The sequence below is a fragment of the Chlorocebus sabaeus genome, chromosome 21, assembly GCF_047675955.1.
Source record: "Chlorocebus sabaeus isolate Y175 chromosome 21, mChlSab1.0.hap1, whole genome shotgun sequence".
Classification (NCBI taxonomy): Eukaryota; Metazoa; Chordata; class Mammalia; order Primates; family Cercopithecidae; genus Chlorocebus; species Chlorocebus sabaeus.
This window is the reverse complement of record NC_132924.1, coordinates 101,014,483-101,037,475: the sequence shown is the minus strand read 5'-3', so window position 1 is coordinate 101,037,475 and position 22,993 is coordinate 101,014,483. Positions and strand designations below refer to the sequence as shown.

Here is a 22,993-nt window from a genome sequence, read left to right as displayed (position 1 = left end):
TGGCAGCTTGAAGAAGCGACAGGGTGGCGCCACTCAGAAAACAAGATACAGAACAAGAGCAGGTGCAAAATGGTAGGTGGGGGCACTAAGATTATGCAGCTGCATTTTCAACAACAATGAGAACTACTGATGAGAAAGACGGAAAAGATTGAGAGTGCATAGACTGGAAATGAGGAAACTGAGTCTTACGGTCAAGGGGAGGTGGGCGGACTAATGAGTCAGTAGGTATTATGAGGCAGTGAAGCAAATAACAAAGAACTCTAGGTCATCATCTCATCTAAAACTAATATAAGGAAGGAATGAAGACACATGTTATTGTGCTGGGTATGACAATGGATCTGCAGTGGCAGGTAACGGGGAGGAAAGGGATTATGAACTCCAAGGCAGAGAACAACCAACTCAATGCTAGAGACAAGGTGAACACAGTTGCAAACTCTACTATCCCAGATTAGGATCAAAGGAATATTAGAGCTGGGCAGTAGTGGTTATGAGCAGTCTAAAGTCTTCTTGAGAGGATAGGGCCTCAGGAAGGTAGATTACTCAAAACGGCCTCAATGACACTGATTTTATAGTTTTTGCTGTTCTGATTACAAAGTCTGCCAGAAAAAAATTTCAGGAAACAATGACTCATAATCCTATTTCAAGAAAAAAACACCCTTTAAGCACCACTTTTAATAGGTGCACAGGAAATCCATAATATATGAATGTATGGTTCAAAATTTTCATCAATTCCCTGCTGTTAGATATTTATGTGAATAGTTCTACTACTATCGATAATGCCATGAGGAATAACTTCTAGAGAACCTTGCCAATTACTTCCTTGGGATAAGAAACTGCTGTCATAGGGCAAGAAACTGGCATTTGCTTTCCATCTCCCTTCACCAAGGCAAACCAAACAGAACATGCCTTCTCTCGTGGACTCTATTTGTGGATAACCCATCAATTTGGGTGCTCCTTTCCCTAAGAATCCCAACTACTCACATATATTCTCCATGTCTGTAATTATATTTGTAATTATTTACTTGTTCACCGAAATCACTAGATCATGTGTTTTTGTTTTTACTCCCAAAATACCTGATAAAATACTTGTTACATAACACAAACACATCAGTTACAGAAAACTTTAATGTGTCTTTTGATTGAGTGAAAAGCAACAATTCTGTGACAATGTTCGGTTTGGAAAATGATTTTCCAATGTGAGCTACATTTATTCTGACTTACTGGAAAAAATTCATTGCCATACCCCAGAGATCTGGCTCTCTGACCTTGATGTAAAAGCAAGAGCAATGGGAAGTAACCCTTCTCAACTTCTGGGACCAAAGTTGGAGGGTGCTGGCAGGGGGCAGAGTCAGAAGCAGCTTAGGATAAAACAGAAATGCATAAGGAAGTTTACAAGAAATTTAGATGTAAAAAATCCTGCAAATGAAAGAAAGCTATGAAGCGGATTTCCCATTCACAAGCAGTTATAAAATTCTGTGCGTTGATGTATCAGTGATTAATTATTCGAACTATAGTCCTCCTGAGAGATTTCTAAGGATTAGAGCAGAAGCAGGATAGGGATATGCCTAATAGAGACTCAGCTCTCCGACCCACTCAGCCACCTGAAGCTGCAGATGAGCCAAAGCAAGCAAGCACTGTAACACTCAAGATGATTTCACATTAAATTAGCCAAGAGCTGGTGGAGGCTACTCAGAAGGAATCGAATTAAGGAGCCGTGAACTTAGAGTTTGAGGAAGGGGGAAAGAGACAGGAGTCAAGGGGAATAAAAAGCTGGGACATACTATAGAAATCCAAACCTCGTCCATTCCATGCCTTGTTCTCTGTTACTTATAACCACGACCGTAATTCCAATTACAATGAAGATTAAATGATCAATCTTCCATGAAAGGGCATACACTTTGATTTATTTTACAATGATCAGGGACTGATTAGGGCAGTGCTTCTCAAATTCTAGCGTGCATCAGAATCACCTAAAGAATGTGTTAGACTGCAGTGGGCAGTGTGCTGAGAATTCACATTTCTAACAAGTTTCCAAGCGACAGTGATGTGGTTGGTCTGAGAGCCACCGATTTAGGGAAGCAAGTTTTAAGACATTCAAGAAAGTCAAGGGTCAAGTGTTATCACTTTATTATTACAATTCATTTTGGATTGAAATGATATTCCCAGTACAAGAACCTTCCAACATATCAAATATTTTGGGTTGTGTGAAAGAAGCAAGAGCCTCTTAGCCAAGAGGAGAGTAAAATGGAAGAAAACAGACAAGTGGCTCTGGACAGATAAGTGGTCATAGCTGAACCTATTTTGGGGGATGGGGTGGGGGAAGACACAATGATGGCTAATTCATGTATGAAGTTTAGCCTAGAACAATGTCCTCTTTGAAGGAATACAACCAGTGTAGACTAATGATTACAGAACAGAGCCAAGGAGGACTGCTTTCCAGCAGTTCATCATCCACCCATGATCTGCAGGACTACCCACAGCTTGCTAGTCAAGACAGGAGATAAAGCTAAAGGGTGCCAGCTATACTCCAGCCCCTCATGAATCATAAAGAAAAGTCTCACAACATGAGTTACGTCAGAAGGAACTAGGGGTGGGGAGGGAAGAGAAGGATGGGATGGCGGGAGTGAACAGATCCTCTTAATATCCTGAAAGAGAAAACTATTTGTAAATGGAGACATCATACAGCTCTCCAGAAGTGGCCATTTGTGCTGCCTTAAATGCAGATTGATTACTGCTATTTGGATGTTGAGTGCATCATCTTTTCTGAAGAAAGGGAAAAGCTAAATTTCCCCACATTCAGCTGCATCGTCAAATCACTTCCCAACACCAGCTCTTTTAATGCATTTTCCTGTTATCACATCCACTTGCAAAAACTGATCTTCCCTATTCCCCAACAGTGAAACCCTCCACACTGACACATAATGACATGTGCTGAACCCAATTAGCAACCTCATGACCCTGACACTTAACTGCAACCCCAAAATGTAGGGTGGGATGTGTATTTCCAAAGTTAAAAAAGAAAGGAAGCCATTAGGACATTTAAGAGAAAGGCCCGTCTCCTCCTCTGTGCTGGCTTTCAACCTGTACTGGCTTGATGTAATACAGAGAGTGAAGAGGGCAGTCGTAAGACACCCAACTACTGCCTCCTATGATGCTTGAGCTAAAAATCCAACAGTACCCTGGTGTTACAGGAATCTACCATTAAACTTCAAGTAAGAGCTCTGTTTTTCATGGTATTCAATAGGTTCTACTTTTATTCAAAAAGAATTTTCACTTGTTGAGGTCATTAGATTGAAAGTGAGAAATCTTGGTTTATTTAAAGCCATACCATTAAACTGTTGAGAAGATAAGAACAGAGGCTGGATAGAAAAGATGAATTTCAGGAGGATACTCTTATAGGACCATTTAATAGAAATGAGAGATGGAATAAAAAAGATGTAAGGCAAGTAGTGTTAAAAATAAAGAGGGAGGAAAGAGCAAGGGCTAAGGAAACAGGTAAGAAAAGAGAAGAAATAGGAAAAACAGCAATATCCAGCAGTACTAATAAAAGTATTTAGTGCCTGTCCCTCTGAGACTGTATGCTTTGTAAAGAGTTGAGTCTATTATCTTTTTTGTTCACCACCATTATCGCCCATGCCTGGAACCCAGGATACACTCAAAAAACAAACAAACAAAAAGGAATAAAGAGAAGAAATGAATACAAAGCCATCACATGCAACACAAACCAGCCTTGACCGCTGTTTCTGACAGAGGAAAGATATGCTTTCTTGGAGAACTGATGAACCCATATAATCTACACTCTGTGATAGGATATATCAGTTTTAAAATTTCAAAACACATAAATTCAATGCCAATTGTCTAAACAGACTGGTATAGAAATGAAATTTGCTTATCAAAACATTTAACAAATCACAATAGTGTCAAACCAATATACTAACCTCTTCCATTTCAGAGTCCAGAAATTGTATCTTTTAACTTAGCAACAGAAAATGCTGGCAAATAACTCTTCACATTCATTCATAACCAGTATGTGAATGCCAGTAAAACTGAAGACACAGATATGAAGGACCTGTCAACAGTTTTTTCTTTTTTCTTTTTTTTTAAGGCAAAAGTCACTTTTTCCCTCCATTTATTGAAATTTTATGGAAAAACTTCCCTATAAATCAGAAAAAAGGGAGAGCTTCTCTAGCTAAGTCCAGAGTGGAAGACCAAGACCATTTCCTTCCCAGTGGTCTTAAAAGCACTTCATTCAATGGAATTGCAAAATATATGTACAAGTCACTGCTATAAACATGTAGAACTTAGAAAGCCCACAGTGGCCCCCATTAACTGCGTCACCAAGAGAGATATGCAATTAATACTGAATCTCTCTTAATAATGGCCAGGGATATTGGTTTAAGAAAGAAAGAGTTTATCAATCTGTTTGTAGCTTTTTGACCAAAGTCTGTGACAGAAATGCCAGCGCAAATTTCCTACAGGTTCAAACACAGAAGCCTACAATATGAGGGCACTGCCAGTCTCACTAAAAAAAGCAAGAGACTGGTCCTTATGGGGTTTGGAGTTCAGAGATTGGAGATGTAGAACACAGCAAGGCTGGAGTGCTGGTTTTTCGTTTTTTAGAAAGAGAGTTTGCTGAATCAGAAAAATGAGTCCTTCAGGGGACTGGGAAGAGAAGTAGCCAAGGCGACGCTGAGATGAGGGCAGGTTCACACTTGCCTCTCAAAGATGGATGACAACACCATGGTTTTCTAAATCTGCAGTGTGCCAGGCAAGAAATAGAATACACATGAAAAGATAAGTGAGAGCCTGCCCTTTTCTCTTCTCCTGAGATAACCCTAACCTCATTATGTATGACCAGAATGAATCTAAATTCATTTAAATCTGCTCAGACACTAGGCTGTTCAATACAATTGCTTTCCTACAGTCAAGCTGGAGCATCAATTTCTTTTCTGAATATATACATCGGATCTTGAAATTGCAAGTCTTAGAATTAAAAGATACCTTAAAGGAATAAAGCCCCAACTTCTGAACTAACATAACTTCTGTGTTTTCCTGCAAAGAGCCAGATTCTAACAATTTCTAGGAATTCTTAAAATATTACATTTTAAAATAAAGCTACTAGTAGCATCAGAAGATGTACATAGATGATATCCCCCATGTCTAAAGAAAACACAGCACACAGCCACGCTTTGATCAGACTCTAAACATTACCAACTCATATTCAGTGTCCATAACACGCTCAACGAAAGCTCCACTTGGAAGACATCTAGCATGATGACGAAATTCACATTCTGGCCTCTCCAAAATCAAAACTTGGATGTGTTACACCAAATACATAAAATAGAGCATATGAAAGATTTTTATGACACTTCAGAAAGTAAAAAGGGTCCCGGTAATGACTCACTATCTTGGAAATACTGCAGAAGGATATAAGAAATATTCCCTGAAGAAGTTAAAAGTTCTGCCTAAAGTTAGGAAGACTCGTCAAGACTAGGCATATGCAGCAGGCCAGCTAACTGAGACACACTAAAACAAAAAGAGGAACTGGAAATGCGGAAAGTCAATATGGGAATCAAACAGGATCATGCAGAACAGGAATAATGTTTCACACTCTAAGAAGTCCATATGATGCTTCTAAAAAGTGAGACCAAGTTCAGGAGGGTCACAGAGAAACTGTGGGTCAGCTGCACCTAAATTCTGAGTGGGGTAAAAAAACAAAAAACAGAAGATACACACACTGAACTCTCAGAACTGTGGGACAACATCAAGGGCTTTTCAACAAAGCCTACGAGATAAACAAGGCCTGAGGGTATATGAGAAAACGCCAAAACCTTATCTTGCTAGGACACAAAGTAATGAGGGAGGGGGCAGCTGATGATAGACAACGGAGCTGGAAAGGAAGGCCAAAAGGCCGTCTTTTGGGAATGTGCGGTTTATTTACCCTTTAAACAAAAAAGATGTGGCTTCCTCTAGATGGGTCATATATTTAAGACATAATGAGGGTTTCCCAGAAGCAGAGAGGCACCTGAATAAAGGAGCCCTGAAGGGTCAGCTAACTGAACAGAGCTGCTGATGTGGTAGAGTTTGTTTCTATACAGGCAGGTAGATATGCTTGAAAGCAACAGGCAAACTGCAAATTGGTATTCTTCTTTCCCCTCTATCTCATTTGGTCTCCCAACGAGTGCCTACCGCATCACTCCCTGAGCGCCCATGAAATGATATGAGAAAGGCTGGCAGACCATATCCCTTTGCAGAGGAAGTAGGGGCTTCAGAGCCCTGAGAAAGCTCATCAACTTCTAGGCAGGCAGCACTGCTGACCTAAGTCAGACAAGTTTAACCGGCTGCCCTTTCCCCAAAGCTTACAATGTTTCTCTGAAAGTACTAATGGCCAAGCAGTGCACTGGAAAGCAAAGTCAACAGAAGAGCACTCTGTACCACTGCCGATATCACCAGCAATAACCAGGGTCAAAGAAGTCTGTTGGAATTGACATCTTGGTGGGGAGGGACAGAGCAGAATGATGCCTTGCCACCTGACCCGTCTATTATTTACCTAAAGAGTGTCAGAACGAATGACTGATATGAATGCGGCATATGTTATGAATTTGGCCTTTGCCAAAGCATTAAATACAGTGCCTTAAGAAATTTTGCTTGAGAAATTAATTCAAACTGGCTTGGCTCAGTACACAATCGCTGAAGATTAAGAAGTGGCTGAAGGACGATAAACAAAAGACAGTTAAGTGACAGTCTGTGCAGTGAGAGACCTGGGGTCAACACCAAAGCCATTCTTCTTTAGGGGTTTTATTCAGGACCCAGAAAAGGAGTAAACAACTCACTAATGAGATCTGCAGAGGACACAAAGCTGGGAGGTAGAGAAAATGCATTGACAGGGGTATAAAATCTCAAAGCAGAGTTCAGCTAGAAAAAATACAGCTAATCTATCTAGGGGAAAACAACCCTAAACTCAGATAATATTCAATACCTGGCCAGAGAAGGGGCAGAAGCAGCATGTGAAAGAGCTCTGATAGGCTGTAACGTGAAAGAGGCGAGAAGAATGCTAAGGGAACATGGGGAATGTGTCACAGGAGAACGAGGTGCTTCAAACTAAAGGCAAACTCAAATAAGCCAGGGTCAGGACAGAGGTGGTCTTGAAAAGTGGTCAACTTTACCATTTTCAAGAAAGGGAGGCTGCAGTGAGTCATGATTGTGCCACTGCATTCCTGCCTGGACACGGAGCAAAACCCTGTCTCAAAACAACCACAGTCACCAAAACAAAACACCAGAAACATAAGGATGGGGATTCTGCACTGAAAATCTTTTTTAATGGCTACAAAACTACCATTCCTATCTAGCAAGCATTCCGATCTTTCTTGAATCTGACTTCACCCTCCTGGGGGTTAGCATCGAGAAGATGGCACCAGGCTAGCATCCTGGGGCTCACTGACAAAACTGCTCCAAAAAAAAAATTCACTCACAGTTCATGCTGAGTATTTCTTCCCATTCTGTATAAGGCCTGTATTTCCTTATGGCAATGCCTCATGGGCATAGGGAAGTGGTTAATTCTCTCCGTTTACTCAACCTGCAACAGTGCAATGACCCTGAAGCCAATTTTCTCACCATCCAGTCTGAAGGCAATTGCTCAACACAATTATCTCTAGGCAGCTCACTGCCTTAGCAAGCAAGCATCTTGTTACATTACTTCTGCACAAAATAAGCACTGGACTAAAAAGGCTGTTTTCATCTTAAAACCTAAAACTTAAAACATTTCACTATCTATGAATACTCATCAAGTATTATAGCACAACATGGCTATTTCTAACGGCATAATAAAAGAGCTTATTCCAGCCTCACTTTCCAGAGCAGCCCTGCAAATTATTTTCATGCTTACCTGCCTGTCAGAATTACATATTCACTGGTGGCAGTGTGAAGCCTGCGTGGAAAATACAACTATACATTCCATTATACTGCTGAGGGCTCCTGCTACTCTGGAAATGCATAACCTGTTCTTCAAGTTACCATCAGATTGGGCTGAATAAGCCCAGCATGGACCCACCCCTCAAATCCCACGGATAGTTTAGTAAGTGTTCCGTTTCCTACTGGAGCTGGATGATCAAACAGTACCAAGTTTAATAATCCAATTAAAATAACGGGCAAAATATTTGAATAGACATTTCTCAAAAGAAGACATAAAAATGGCAAATGGGCATGTGAAAAGGTGTTCAACATCACTGATCATCAGAGAAATGCAAATCAAAACTACAATGAGATATCATCTCACCCCAGTTAAAATGGCTTATATCCAAAAGACAGGCAATAAATTCTGGCGAGGATGTGGAGAAAAGGGAGCCCTCGTACACTGCTGGTAGGAATACAAATTAGTACAACCACTATGGGGAAAAGTTTGGAGGATCCTCAAGAAACTAAAAATAGAGCTACCATATGATCCAGCAATCACACTGCTGGGTATATACCACTTAAAAAAGGGAAATTAGTATATCGAAGAGATATCTGTACTCCCATGTTTGCTGCAGCCCTGTTCACAACAGCCAAAACTTAGAAGTAACCTAAGTGTCCATCAACAGATGAATGGATAAAGAAACTGTGGTACTTATACACAATGGAGTACTATTCAGCCATTAAAAAAGAATGAGATCCTGTCATTTGCAACAACGTGGATGGAACTGGAGGTTATAATGCCAAGTGAAATAAGCCAGGGACCGAGAGACAAAACATTGCATGTTCTGACTTACATGTGGGATCTAAAAATCAAAACAATTGAACTCATGGAGACACAGAGTAGAGAGGTTACCAAAGGCTGGGAGGGGTAGTGAGCGGGTGGAGGTGAGGTAGGGATTGATAATGGGTACCAAAAAAAAAAAAAAAATATATATATATATATATGTAGCTTGAAATAATAAATAAGACTTAGTATTTGATTGCACAGCAGGGTCACTATAGTCAATAATAATTTAATTGTACATTAAAAAATAACTAAGAGTATAACTGGATTGTTTGTAACATGAAGGATAAATACTTGAGAGGACAGATGCCCCATTTTCCATAATGTGATTATTACGCATTGCATGCCTGTACCAAATATCTCATGTAACCCATAAATACATACACCTGCTATATACTCACAAAAGGCAAAATTAAAAAAATTAAAAACAAAACAAAACCAAACAAAACCAGAACCAAGAAACGTGAAGTCACATTTCTCATCACAAGTTCTTTGGGACTGCCTTGCTTACTGATAATATAGGCAGGGAGAGAAGAAAGTAAGGAGGTTTGTGAGAAAACACCAATCACGAACTACATATTTTAAATGACTATATATGAGCCTTAAACAACCGAAGATGTGAGTATTTTCACTGGACTCTTTGTACTTAAGAATGACGTCCTCGACAGGGTCTATTGGGAAAAGCCCACAAGAAAGAATCCAAAAGCCACAGCAGCCTGGCAGACTGATTTCTCAGCTGACATTCTGTGTGACATTCTACAGATGCTCTATTCATCAGGATGTGACACGGTGTTAGAGGTAAATGTCACATATCAGGGCAATGTTATGGGCCAAAGAGCAAGAGAAGTGATCTCAACGACAAAATCTGAAGCTGAGATTAGATAACATGTGCCCAGAATCATTCCTCCTCTAACTGTAGAAAATAACCTGACAATTACCAAACTCCTAGAACTAAATGGGTCCTAGAGGCTATGGAAAAACTGCTGAGTGAGGCAGGCCTCTGAAATCACGTTTAAACAATGGATATATTTTGGTTGAGTCCAAGCAGTCTGCTGAGCTATCCAAGTCAGTTCAGCAATAAGTAGCTCAGTTCTTGCTCCGTTTCCCAAGAAGTCTGGGAATCACTCAACTACCACACCACCCAGTGACAAAAGACTCCCTGAGTAAGAGCCTTGAGGGATGTCAATGGCCAGAAATACTGCTGAGCAGCATGCCTGTCCTTGGGGCAACCAGCCACAGGGATGAAGGACAAAAGTAAAATGTCACAGGGCTTCTCAAATGGTCTCCTGCCAGCTGTTCAGAAGTGTTTGAAACCAAAACTCATTTCCTAATAAATGTTTTCATTTCCTTTGTACATGACAAAAGGTCTAGAGGTGGTAAATGGGAGGGGTTAGGAGTAGAGGCCTTTGGAGGTAAGAAACAGAGGCAAATGTACTACACACATAAGTATGGCTTCACTGTTAGTCCCGGAATAATGATAAACATATCTGCTATAGTGTACTCGTTCATGCTTTCTTTTATACAGCTACATAGGGAGATCGTATCTAATATATACCTATTTTACATGTTTTTTAAAATGGAAGACCAAGTGCACTTAACCAAAATTAGACAGTAAGTTCAAAGTGTGTCCTTCGTTTCATGGGGAAAATCTGGAATAATCATACACGCTTTCTCAGCATATTATTTTCCAACACATTCTGCTCAGGTATAGGCACAAAATTGGGAAAGAAAAAAGTGAGGATGTGGGTTCCCATGTGTTTAGTAATGTTTGGTCTTACCTGGCCTCTGCAGCAAGCAGTTCATCATAGTGTGATGATCTCTGGTCATCATCCTGCCGGTATCTGATCACTGTGGCTAGACCTTTGCTGACAAGAGCCTCAGCAATGTTTCTGCAACAGAAAAGATAGGTCAGTGAGCACTAGAAGTGCATAAGGGGCTCAGTCAACAGAAATAATAACAGTTAGCACCTGGAGGTCTTAACGCATTCTGGCAGAGGAAGGGAGAAGCCAAGGTTTCAAGACCAATGAGTTGCTAAGCTAGAAATCCAAATAAAAGGTTAAATAACAAAGTTCCCTAGCTCAGCATTTTTCTGGTTAGTGCAGTCAGATGCTATATCAATCCATATATTAAAAAGTCGCAAAAAAAAAAAAAAAAAATCTGTAAAAAGCCCACATTGCACCAGGCTATTTACAGAATGTTATAAACAAGCCACTGCCCTCAAGTCTGCTATAAAATATTAGGCACATAGAGAAAAAACAGAACATATAAAAGCATGACCTAAATTTCTCAGAATCTTTCTAGCCGATAGAACAACCAGAAAATGTCTTCTTTTAGTTTGGCAACGTTAGAAACATTGGTTTTACATAACAAAGTGTTTCTCTTACAAGAACTCCTGAGAGTAGATCTTCTACCCAAAGTGGGCTTGGAAAAGATAAGACTATGAATGAAGAGAGAAGGGGCAGACAGGAGGGAGGCATTCTATTAGAAAGGAAATTCTTTGTGCTGTGGGTCATGCCTATGATCCCAACTGTTTGGGAGGCCCAGGCACTAGGATCACTTAAGCCCAGGAGTTTGTGAGCAGCCTGGACAACAAAATGAGACCCCATCTCCATAATAAAAATTTAAAAACTAGCCGATTGTGGTGGTGCATGCCTATAGTTCCAGCTACTTGGAATGCTGAGGAAGGAGGATCAGGAGTTTGAGGTTCCTGTGAGCTGTGATCACACCACTACACTGCAGCTTGGGTAACAGAATGAGGCTCTATCTCAAAAAAGAAAGAAAAAAGCAAATCAAGATGGGGAACAAAGAAAGTAAAAAGTATAAAATCTGAGATGACCAGTTTTGGTGCAATACTCCATGGGAGCTACAAAAAATCTCAGGTTAAACTCTAATGCAAAGTAATGCTCAAATGCAACAAACCTTTTTTTTTTTTTTTTTTTTTTTTGCCAGAATAAGAACATTGCTCACACTTGGGAATGAGAGATGTCACTCTATGTGGCCTGCATCTACTAACTAGAGAAAGACGAATGGGAAATGATATGCAGACACTTAATGATATATATTTGAATGGTTCCTCCCCAATCTGGAAAGGGAACTTTGTTATGAACAATCAAACTGCAAAAACAAATTTTCAAAAATTAAGTATAATTAACTATAGCAAATACTGGAAAACAAGAGGCATGATATTATTGGAGGAGAATGGTGGTTATGTCTTTCTTTGTGTCTGTCATAATTATACCAAAGGCCCTACTCAAACCATCTGGTTTGCTGCCCTTTAGGGAGAGGCTATGGTAAGCAATAGGCTACCGTGCCATATGCTATGACTGAGTATTGTTTGAAAATGTGGTTAACTCCTAACACACCGGTCGTTCTTAGAAAGTCATACCGTGGGGATGCTGGGAGCTGAACCAACCAGTATCTGTGCATGTTTACGCAATTTAACGGCTCTATTCGTCAAAACCCAGCAGAACATGTTTTTTTTTTTTTTAAAAAAAGAAGAAAAAAATAAATGTGTTGGTAGAGCAAGGAGGAAAAGATGCGGTGGCTGATTATCTTCTCATTATATGCCCCTCTGATGTCTGTTTATCTACTGCCAGCACGGTATTAATATCTCCAAACTGCCACGGAATTAGCACTTCTCAAAATCCACTCCCACAAAGAGGCTGCTTTGCTGGTCACCCTGTCTCCTGAGTCACTGCATAAGCGTGCTGGCAAATGCTGTCATTATCACAGAGTTGTGTTTGGCAGCATGGCGAAGGCAACAGCCTCAAATCAGCAGATGTAGATGTTGATACATGGTGAGGATTTAACTAAGGTTGTCACCAACGGGCCCTAGTAGGGAACAAGAGAGGCTCTATCCATCAAAGGGCTAGTAAGAAGGCTGGGGAGCGGCATGGGGGACAACTCCACTTTTGATAGTTGGAGATGTCCTGGCTATTTTAAATGCCAAGAGAACAAAGAAATATTTGTTACTGCATTTTGAATTACTGAGCATTGACATTTTACAGTCAATACATGGGGTTTGGAGAAGAAAGTGGGAATGGCAGAACAGGCAAGGAAAAATTCACAAAACAAGCTTTGATATAAAAAGAAAGACAACACAAATGTTTAATGATCCACCCCAGTTAATTCTGCTCAAATCAATTTACAGAATTACTGAGTACCTGCCTGGCCAGGAAAAACCAAGGGCACTTTCTCTACTTTTCCTTGTCCCTGCCCTCTTTATCCTATCAGCAAATGTCTATAAACCAGTTAAGACCTGCCATATGGAGTTCCTGAGGCCTTAGATTCCCAAATCACTCCACACCCTGCCCACTAACTTTCTTCTCTCTTTCCTTTAAAGCTCAGCATCTAAGCCATGTTCTCTCAGCTTCTTATCCCCTAATTATAGATTTCTCCTGGAGGAACAGTTGTGATGCTGGTGCTTAGCGGTAATGAGAGTAAAAATACATGAAATGATAACGACCATCATTATTGGGTATTTACTACGTGCCATGCATATGAGAATCACATGTGTTCTCTTCTTGGTGGGTTCCCCATGTGATACATCATCACAGTATATGGCAATTATTCATTCATTGTTTATCTTCCTTGGTGAGTGATAAACTTTGTGAGGGCAGGGGCCATGCTTTTCTTGCTCTATATCCCAGTTCCAAGCACAGTATTCTGCACAAAGTATAGGGTAGTCTGGCTTGGTGTGTCAGAGCCCCATAGGAAGGTAAGGATGATCACTCACACAAGGTATCAGAGTCCACGCTGGGTACAAACATCTACATGGAAGGTGGCTCCATAGCCAGGCATTAAAGACTGAGTGTCCACTTGGGAGGGGTGACATCAGTGTTACAAGATTGGTTACACTAAGGAATATCAATCCTACCAGTGAAAGTACTAAGGATAAGCCAGGTTTCTCACTGTCAGAGTAGGTATTTACAAATACGGAAAGGAAGAAAACTAGAATGAACCCTGTAGTGGTGGATTGGGATTTTAGGTATTTGTGTGAACTCACGGTATGTTGGTTCAGGTTCTACAAGAAGCATGTGCCAAGAAGGATTAGATGTGCAAGAGATTAACTGGAGAAAACTCATCTCAAGGAAGGTGGGAAGGGAACCCCAGGAGGCCTGGGAAGAGCCATCAGACTGCAGTGCAGGTCAAACCCTTGTGCAGAAGGGAGAGAATGAAGGAAAGTTAGACAGGGAACATCTGAGCTATGGGCCTGTTCCAAAGAGTTTTGTCAAAGCTTGATAAGAAGTCAAAATTGTCCATCAGAGGAACCCTATGTCCCTCAGCAATAGGCCTGCCTTAGTATCTCTGTTGCGCTCCGCTATTGGCTGGGAGCAGCTGGTGGGAAGCATAGCCTTGGCTGAAGTAGCAGTGATTGATTTCAAAGCACAGCAGCTGGGCTGTCAGTCTATTATGCTTCCTGCAGTTGGAGATCCAGGAGGCACATTTTCATGACTGCCACACATGGTTTTCAATAGATATAGATAGATTTAGAAATAAACATATAAAAATAAATATAGATGGAAATGTGGGCTCCTTAGATAAATGGCTAATTTCAGATCTGGGGAAGACAGTACAAGATAAGCCTGGAACATGTTGTACTAGAAAACAGGGAAGTGCTCAAAAAAAGACAGGAGACATGTCCAAAGGACACAGAAGTCCTGGCTCCTACTGGCCAAACTGGGAACAATTTGAGTGTCAAAGAACAGTAGTAGTGGGTTATAACTGTTTGAATAAAATGAGATTCCATTAATTCATTCTAATATAAACAAATAAATGAATAACTTGGGAGTTTAATGAGAGGTGAAAACTATATAGTTTAAAGTGTCTCCTCACAAAATATCTATTAATTACAAAGAGTAAAATAATACCTTTACAGTGGAGAAGCCTGGTAGACACCACCCAAATCAAATGATCAAGATTACCATCATCAATAAATGATGAATCAGTGCTTAACTTTATGGTCATGAAAAAACATCACACAAATCAAAATAACTGACCTGTACTCTTCAAAAGTGTCAAGGCCACAATGGTCAAAGAAAGACTGAAGAACTATTCCAGACTAGAGTGACATGACCTCTAAATGCAACACCTGATTCTGAACTAGATCGTTTTCTTGAAGTATTCCATTAGAACAGTTGGCAAAATTTGAGTAGGTTTGTGGATTAGATGGTAGCAATGTGTTAATATCCGAGTTCTAATTTTTTTTGAGTATGCAGGAAAATGTCCTGCCTCACAGAAAATGCACAATAAATTATCTGAGGAGAGGTACAATAGATCGGCCAGTTGCTCTTAAATAGCTGAAAGGTATGCTCTTTGTACAGTTATGTGCAACTGTTCTATAGCTTAAGTGGTTTCAAAATTAACACAAACACACATTGTGAAGTAAACTGGAAAGTTTTAGACAATTATTAATTGTCAATATATTGTTACTTCCAATATTGGTAGAGGTGGGAAGGCAGGTAAAAATATAATCAAACAATTAAGGCCTACTACAATTGAAATTTTACTCCCTCGGATTCCTGTTCTCTTGTATGGGTATGGAACACATTTTCTCCATGTTGGCATAATAATGGACCCTACGGTTTTACTACTATCTTATAGTGGCTAAGTTTGAGCTTATATTACAACCTGCTTGCTGTGGAAATTAACCAGAGGGGAAGATGTCAACTGCTCGTCTATCTTTTGAGCAAGCCTGCCTGTGAGACCCATGTTACTTGTGTTTGTTTATATCAGGAACCACCTGATCATGCCTAATGGAAACTGTTGACTTTCAATAGAACCCTAAACATCTCTTTTAGTTTGGAGAAGCATTTCAGTCCTAGCACTAATTCTCTTTGTGTTTCCAGCTGATACAGAGAGTGATGGCTTACTGTTAGACTTCCAAGGCTGTTAGGTCCCTTTTTAGATGCCGATTGTGAATTATCCATTCAGGCCAGACATGTATAATTGGAGTAGAATTACTGATACACTCAAGAAAGCAGGATTTATAAATTTGTCTAAAGCAGCATAATGTCACGGCATACAATTTAATGTTCTCTTTTCTTACTGGGCAACTGATCAACCCAGTAGTGTCAGGTTCTGAGCCATCTTTAGCCAGGAGAAAATCTCCTGACCTTTCATTAGCAGCCCAAAGAAATGAATGAGACAGTCAAGTACATGGATCTAGGCTAATTCCACTTTCTCTCCCTCCCTTTCATTCTCTTTTTAAATTGAAGTCCCAGATAATTGAAAGGAGGAAGACAAAAGCTGGGAAAGCATGCAGAAAGTTATCGTCCTTGATTACATGCTGGGAAAACTTGGCTAGGAAAATAATGTTCCAGTGCTATATTTCCAAAATAATTAGATTTCTCTCCTCTCCTCTCCTCTCCCCTCCCTTCCCCTCCCCTCCCCTCTCTTTTCTCCTCCATCTCTCACTCTCTTCCTTCCTTTTTGCCTTCCTCTCCTATGGGGCTCTGACACCCCAAGCCAGACTACCCCTCTGAGCACATATGCCTTTGATCTGCCTTAGTTGCTTTTTCTTTTTTAATATATGTAAAAGGGACAGGGTCATGCCCTGTCACTCAGGCTACAGTGTAGTGGTATGATCATAGTTACTACAGCCTCAAACTCCTGGGCTTAAGGGATCCTCCTACTCCAGCCTCCGAGTAGCTAGGACTACAGGCACATGCCACCATGCTTGGCTCATTTTTAAATTTTTACTGTAGAGACAGAGTCTTGCTATATTGCCCAGGACGGTTGCGAACTCCTGGGCCCAAGTGATCCTCTCACCTTGGCCTCCCAAAGTGCTGAGATTACAGGCATGAGCCACTGCATCCAGCTTCTGCCCCAACTGCTTTAAGTTGAATTGTTTTGGCTGTTGTGGTGGCTCACGCCTATAATCCTAATACTTTGGGAGGGCGAGGCAGGAGGATCTCTTGAGTCCAGGAGATCAAGGCTGCAGTGAGCCGTGGTCACAACACTGCACTTCAGACTGGGTGACAGAGACTGTCTAAAAAAAAAAAAAAAAATTGTTTCCATTCGACACCAAACACCAACCACTGCTAACTTTCTATGGAGTCAAACCATGAAGAGGCAGGGAGAGCTAGTGAGATCTCTAGAAAGGGGACTTAAGACAATTGCATTTCTGTTGGAAAGAAGCTATCTTAGTCAAATAGGAAATTCCAGAAAGAGTCCCTCCCTGAGCTGTGGGAGACGGTGGGTAGCTGGGTGAGGTAGACAAAATTAGAGACCTCTCGGCATGTCAAAATGTCACCCTGTGGGGTATCACGTTCTGACCTCAACAGTATCACGAGAGTGGGTACAAGGAATAACACTATTATACCCACACACACACCCTCCCCTTCATTCTCCAGCTGAAAAGGATGCAGATAACTCAGTGGCTCTGTTTCATAGATTTTTATCTAGCTCTTTGAAAATATTTTTCACTTAAAAACTATCTACATTTTATCAGTCCCTGAGGCGTCCATGGAGATCAGAAAAGCCGAATATTTTCCTTAAGGTAAACACATGTGGGCACATATTCAGAATAAAGTAAACCCATAAAGAAGTGAGCCTGCAATATATTTTAGTCACAGGTAAAGAAAAGAAAAGAAATACAATTAATAGGGTAGTATATCCATAATACAGTAGTCCCTCCTTATTCGCAAGAAATATATGCTCCAAGACCCCTCCAAGTAAATGCCTGAAACTGCATATAGTACTGAACTCTGTATTTCTTTCCTATACATACATATCTATAATAAAGTTTAACCTACAATTTAGCACAGTAAGAGATTAACAACAATAGCTACTAATAAAATAGAACAATTATAACAATATGCAAGCATCCATAGCCAGTCGATCTAATTACTGAGATGGCTACTAAGAGACTAAGATGTGGGTAGTGTATACAATCTGGATACAGTGGAGAAAGCGATGATTCATAGCCTAGGCTGGAAGGTAAGATATCTATCTCATCACTGAATGGGGCTCCTCAGAAAGGCACACAATTTAAAACTTATGAGTTGTTTATTTCTAGAATTTTCCATTTAATATTTTCAGACTGTGGTTGATCATAGGTAACTAAAATTGCAGGACTTCAAGGGGAACTACTACTTCATCGATAGTAGAAGCATATATTTCATGCAGATGCCTGCATGCATGCACACACATATATTTATTACATATTCTTTATGGTAACTTCAAGGCCCTATGATAAAATTTTATAAACTAAGCACAAAAGGCACCTCATGGCTTTTCATGTATCATAGATACATCAGGCATGTATCCTAGGCCTCTGTCACACATGACCCTCAAAAACTCCAATGTCTTAATGCTGGAAAACTGCCCCTACTCCCTTTACACATGGACTATACTTTCCCCACAATTACAGGCATTCTCAGAAGAGCTAGGATGGAGGTTCGAAGGCGACAGAGTTCCGATCCTGATTCCTAACATACCACATGGCTGATCTCACTTATCATCAGCTATGCAGGGGATGTTTTACCGTGGGGCTGATCTAGAAGGGAAGCTACAGGGTGCTGATATCTTTCTTTGCAACTAGGTTAGAAACGAGAAAGGAAGGTCACTACAGGATTCAATAACAGGGTAGAAAGCTCAGAAGACTGAAAAGCTATTTTCTTCAGATTATTAGTTTCTTTGCTCATATATATGGAGGACGTGGGCTACCTATTCCAAAAGACAGTTAGCAAGTAGGAAAAATGCTCAATGGTGAACAGGCCCAAAGCAAGGCTCTCTTTAGATCTTCCCTACAAGTTCACACTAAGATGTCTAACATCTATGTTCTTTCAAGCAGGAACCTGACCATTTCAGACTTGAGACAGATTTGGCTTTTGTAAGCTGACAAAATAAATCTCTAAAGGGTAAGGGCAAAAATTATAGTTGAGAGAGATCTAGAGACAATGAGCAATGTGCAAATATCTTTCATTAAGTTACTATTTTCCAACCAGGTCTCCAAGGAAAAAGTCATAGAAAGTAACAGGGAACTTCCAAAAGCTAGTGTGATGGCATCTTCAAGGAGTCCCCCCATACTCTTCCCACCCAGTGTTTTTTATTCTCCAGTCTCCACTGGTTGAATTCCTGTGAATCTGGATCGTCGATATTTTTGTCCCCATTTTTGTTCTTCATATATATCTAGGAGGCACTTCTCACATAACCAAGCTGCATCCGTAGACAGGAGATTCTGTTTTGGAAACCTCGATAATTGGAAACATTTGAGGTGGCACACATGCTTTATAGATTTACTAAATCTCTCTCCCACCTTCTTCACTATTTTTCACTTCCCCCTTAAACTTATGTAGTTCTAAAAATGACTGAAATTGATTTTTTAAATCCGTTTACACTGATTAACAATTTAAAGCCCATTCTCTGTTTAACAAGTCCTGCCACCAAGGAAACCACCAAAGAATCAAAACAGTGGCTAGAGACTTCCCCAGAATTCATAATATAGTCTGAAAACAGAGGAAAATACAAATCCTTCGACATCCCTAGCCAGGCTTTGGTAACTAGTGTGGAGTGACGAGAAAACCAAGGGTTGTCAAGAGCTGCAGCGTCTTGGGGCAGGGCATCCTTACTCCAGGCTGTGAGAGCCAATTGTCTATACCATTTGACAACCCACCAGCACAGCTGTGGTTATATGGCAACATAAAGGCATGACCCCAAAAAATCAGACTCATGAATGAGCAGGTATGGAACTTACAGCAAATAAAGCAAAAAGAATACCCTCCTAAACAAATCTCTCTAACAAGTTTTAGTTCATATTTAAGGAGCATTCAGAGTATGTACAGGTCTGTGATTGTAAATACAACTGAGAGTTGAGAGCATTTTCTAGATACTGGAGATACAAAAATCAAGAACTCAGGGGAACAATGACTGTGCATTAATGAATCCTAATCATTCTTCCTCATGAGGGGAGGAAGTGGAAATAAAACAATGAAGATTGATATATGGACTTAGTCCTATTTTAAGAACTCAAAAGGATGCATGGTTAGAATGAAACCAAAGGACACCCATAAACAACATTAGTAGAGATGCTTCATGAAAGAAACAAGGGAGGTAGGGAAGGGGACAGAGAACGAGAGAAAGGGGAAAAAAAAGTCATTCCATAAAATGAAGATATGACTGTTTTGTAGATAAATATACCCTTGAATTCCTATAGCACATACCCACTCAAAGTTCATTATTAATAAGCAGCTTACATTTGAGCCCCGATAAACACCTCTCCAGCTTCAGAGGCCACAACTCACTGAGTACCAATAGCTCCCTTCAGTTTGGGAAGAAAAGAAATAAAACCAAAGATATCTGGGGTTTTAAAAGTGGGTAATTGGCTGGTGAGCAGTAGCTCATGCCTGTAATCCTAGCACTTTGGGAAGCCTAGGTGGGCGGATCACTTGAGCTCAGGAGTTCGAGACCAGCCTGAGCAATATGGCAAAACCTCATCTCTTATAAATAAATAAATAAGAAGGGTGATAAAGAAATGTCACTTCATAATCTCCCAGCCAGAAGAGCTACTGGTCTGCTCCAAGGTATCTCTGAGAAATAGCATGCCCATTACCTAATTTCCACTCATTCCCTTCCTACCTAAGTGAGCACCTACCTGAGATCTCCGGAAAGAACAACGAATGGGCAGAGGAAGATAAGACAGAAATATACATGGGAGCAGTAGAATTCAACAACCCACTTTATAAAGCTGGCAAGTAGAGAGAATACAGTGTTAAAAATGTGGGTCAAAGCAATTTAGAAAAAGAGAAGGAAGAAGGCATAACATCAAACAGTTTTATCAAATAGTTATGCTTAGTAAATAGACAATTTTATTCTGCCCCCAGGATTTCTGCAGTACTGTAATCTTATTGCCACCTCTTATTTGATAGTTTCATTTATTCAGCAATATCATGGTTATGGCTTTATAAGACAACTAAAACTGGTATTTGACTCCGCTATGCCAGCTCCTCTCTGAATGCCACTGCACTTCCATGTCAGCAAAATATCTAGGGAAGTCAGGACATATGATGAATGTTGGCTGAAGTATGTAGGGCATATTAAATATAAGTGGCAATAAAACAATGTCCATCTTCAAATATCTAATGTTTTCCCTGATCTTCAATCAGCACAGTAAGAGAAGAAAAACAAGAAAAAAAAAAACCTGTTTAATAGAAAGAAACTGCATAGACTTGTCTGAATCTCTCTAAATGACAGAATATGGGGTAATGTCCCCAAAGTGACACTCCTGCTATACAACAAACATACTTCTTTCCCAGAAGGAAACAAATAGATCCTTCAAGAACAGTAAGATTAGACCAATCAAATACTGGATTAAGCTTGAAGAAAGTAAACTACATGCACTTCCAATCCAACTAAACTGGTCCACTCACTGCTAAATATGCCATGCATTCACATTTTCAACTATCTGCAGGACATGTGAATTTGTATGATTCATCATTGTGTAAAACTCAGCATTTCAAAAATAAAACTCACTTCCCTAGATAAAAGCGTTTTTGAATCTTACCAAATCAGCTCCTCCTCCCAACAGCCCTATCTGGAGGACCATCATACTCTCAGCACCTAGGCCTGACATCTCTCTCATTCCTGTATAAAATCTCTGAACTCAAACCTACAGTGTTTCTCCCATGAACATTTCCTTTTTTATTCTCTCTCTCTACCCCAGTTGAGACTCCTACTGCCTCTCACATGGACTATTACAGCCTCCCCTACCTGGTCTCCTGGCGATGCTGACCAATTCCAAATACTGTCAGCTGAATCTTCTTAAAGGATTAGGTTGGCAAGTAATCCTCATCCTTAAACACACCACAACCACCACAGAAAACTTTTTTAGAAATTTTCTAATACGAAGACAATCATTAGCATCATATCTGAATGATGACAATGAAGGGGGAAGGAGCAAAGGACAAAGAGAAGAAGGCAGGATGGAGGGCTGGGAGACAGAGGGGGGCAAAGGGGAGCAGGAAAAGGAAATGGGTAGGGGAGGGGAGGAAGACTAAAGTTTACCGAGCACTAGTCTAAACGCTGTACATTTATTAACTCATTTGATCTTCACAAAATTCTGATGAGATCCGGACTATTATTATTCCCTATTTTACAAATGAGAAAACCTGAAGCACAGAAAGGTTACAAAGCTTGTAGGTGAAAAAGAACCAAGGAGGAGGCACACACAGGCTGGAGGTAGAAACATGGTGTTTCTGTGATAAAAAGGACATTGTCAATGACCTTATCCAACCTATAATCTGAAAACATCTGATGACACAACTCTCATCCATTTTCACTCAAAATAATATTTCAGACTTAATGAATATCTACAGGATGTCCACCATGGAATAGGCATTTAAACACACATTAACCTAATCATTCTAGTAATACAGAATACAGAGGCAGTATATATTGCTTCCAAAGAAGAGAAAAACATTGCAGCCTTGCCACACGTAATCATTTTGTAAGTGGCAGAGTCATGATTAGAAGCCAGGTTTTCTGATTTCAAATCCAGTTTTCGTTTGACTCGACAGAGCCACAATTACAGGGCAACAGATTATGAAAGGTATTCTACAATCTACCCTCATATACCTCTGACCCTATTCCGTTCAATCCCTTCCAACTTTCTGCTTTAGCCTGAACAGGCTATCCTTAGCCACCAACCAAACCTGGCATTCTCCCCATGCCAGTGCCTGTAGCTGCACCACTCATCTGGCACTCAGCTTTTACTGCTGTATATTATCTTTTTTGGGTACATATTTTGTCTTCCCAACTAGATCATATTCCCTACAGATCCAAGAAGAGCAAAACACTTAGTAGGCACTCAATAAATATTTATTGGCTAGCTGATTGATTTTACTCACTGAGTTCCCAGGAGGTTCTGTGGGCTGCTGGATGAAAACAAAGTAATAACTGACTGAGTCATAGAATTTTTGAGCAAAAAGACTCCATAGAGATAAACTAATCCAAATGCCTTCATACCCAGATGAAGACAGACCCAGAGAGAAACCAAGGAAATTTTTAAATGAGTTGTTGTCTAAAAGAAAAACAGAGTGACATCAGCACAATGGGCATCTAAAAGCCTTGATTCTTAGCCTGTTTCTCGTTATTATACTGCTGTGCTTTTATAATTCTATAAAATAGAAATAAGTATACTGTGCACATGAATTATCTAAGTTGCCCTTCATACATTAAAAATTTATTAGCATATTAAAAATAATCTATCCACATACTGTAAATTTGAACACTCTAGTACTAATATGTTAGCTAAAT

At 40.1% G+C, this 22,993-nt stretch overlaps 1 protein-coding gene across 1 annotated transcript in view; it reads right to left on the bottom strand.

Moving 5' to 3' along the window:
• Window positions 1–22,993, bottom strand: part of SND1 (staphylococcal nuclease and tudor domain containing 1) — a 440,492-nt gene that overhangs the window by 192,456 nt on the left and 225,043 nt on the right. Inside the window, exon 13 of the mRNA XM_007982822.3 lies at window positions 10,516–10,626. Within this exon, the coding sequence (XP_007981013.1) occupies window positions 10,516–10,626 (111 nt within the window). The remainder of the gene's footprint in view (window positions 1–10,515; window positions 10,627–22,993) is intronic.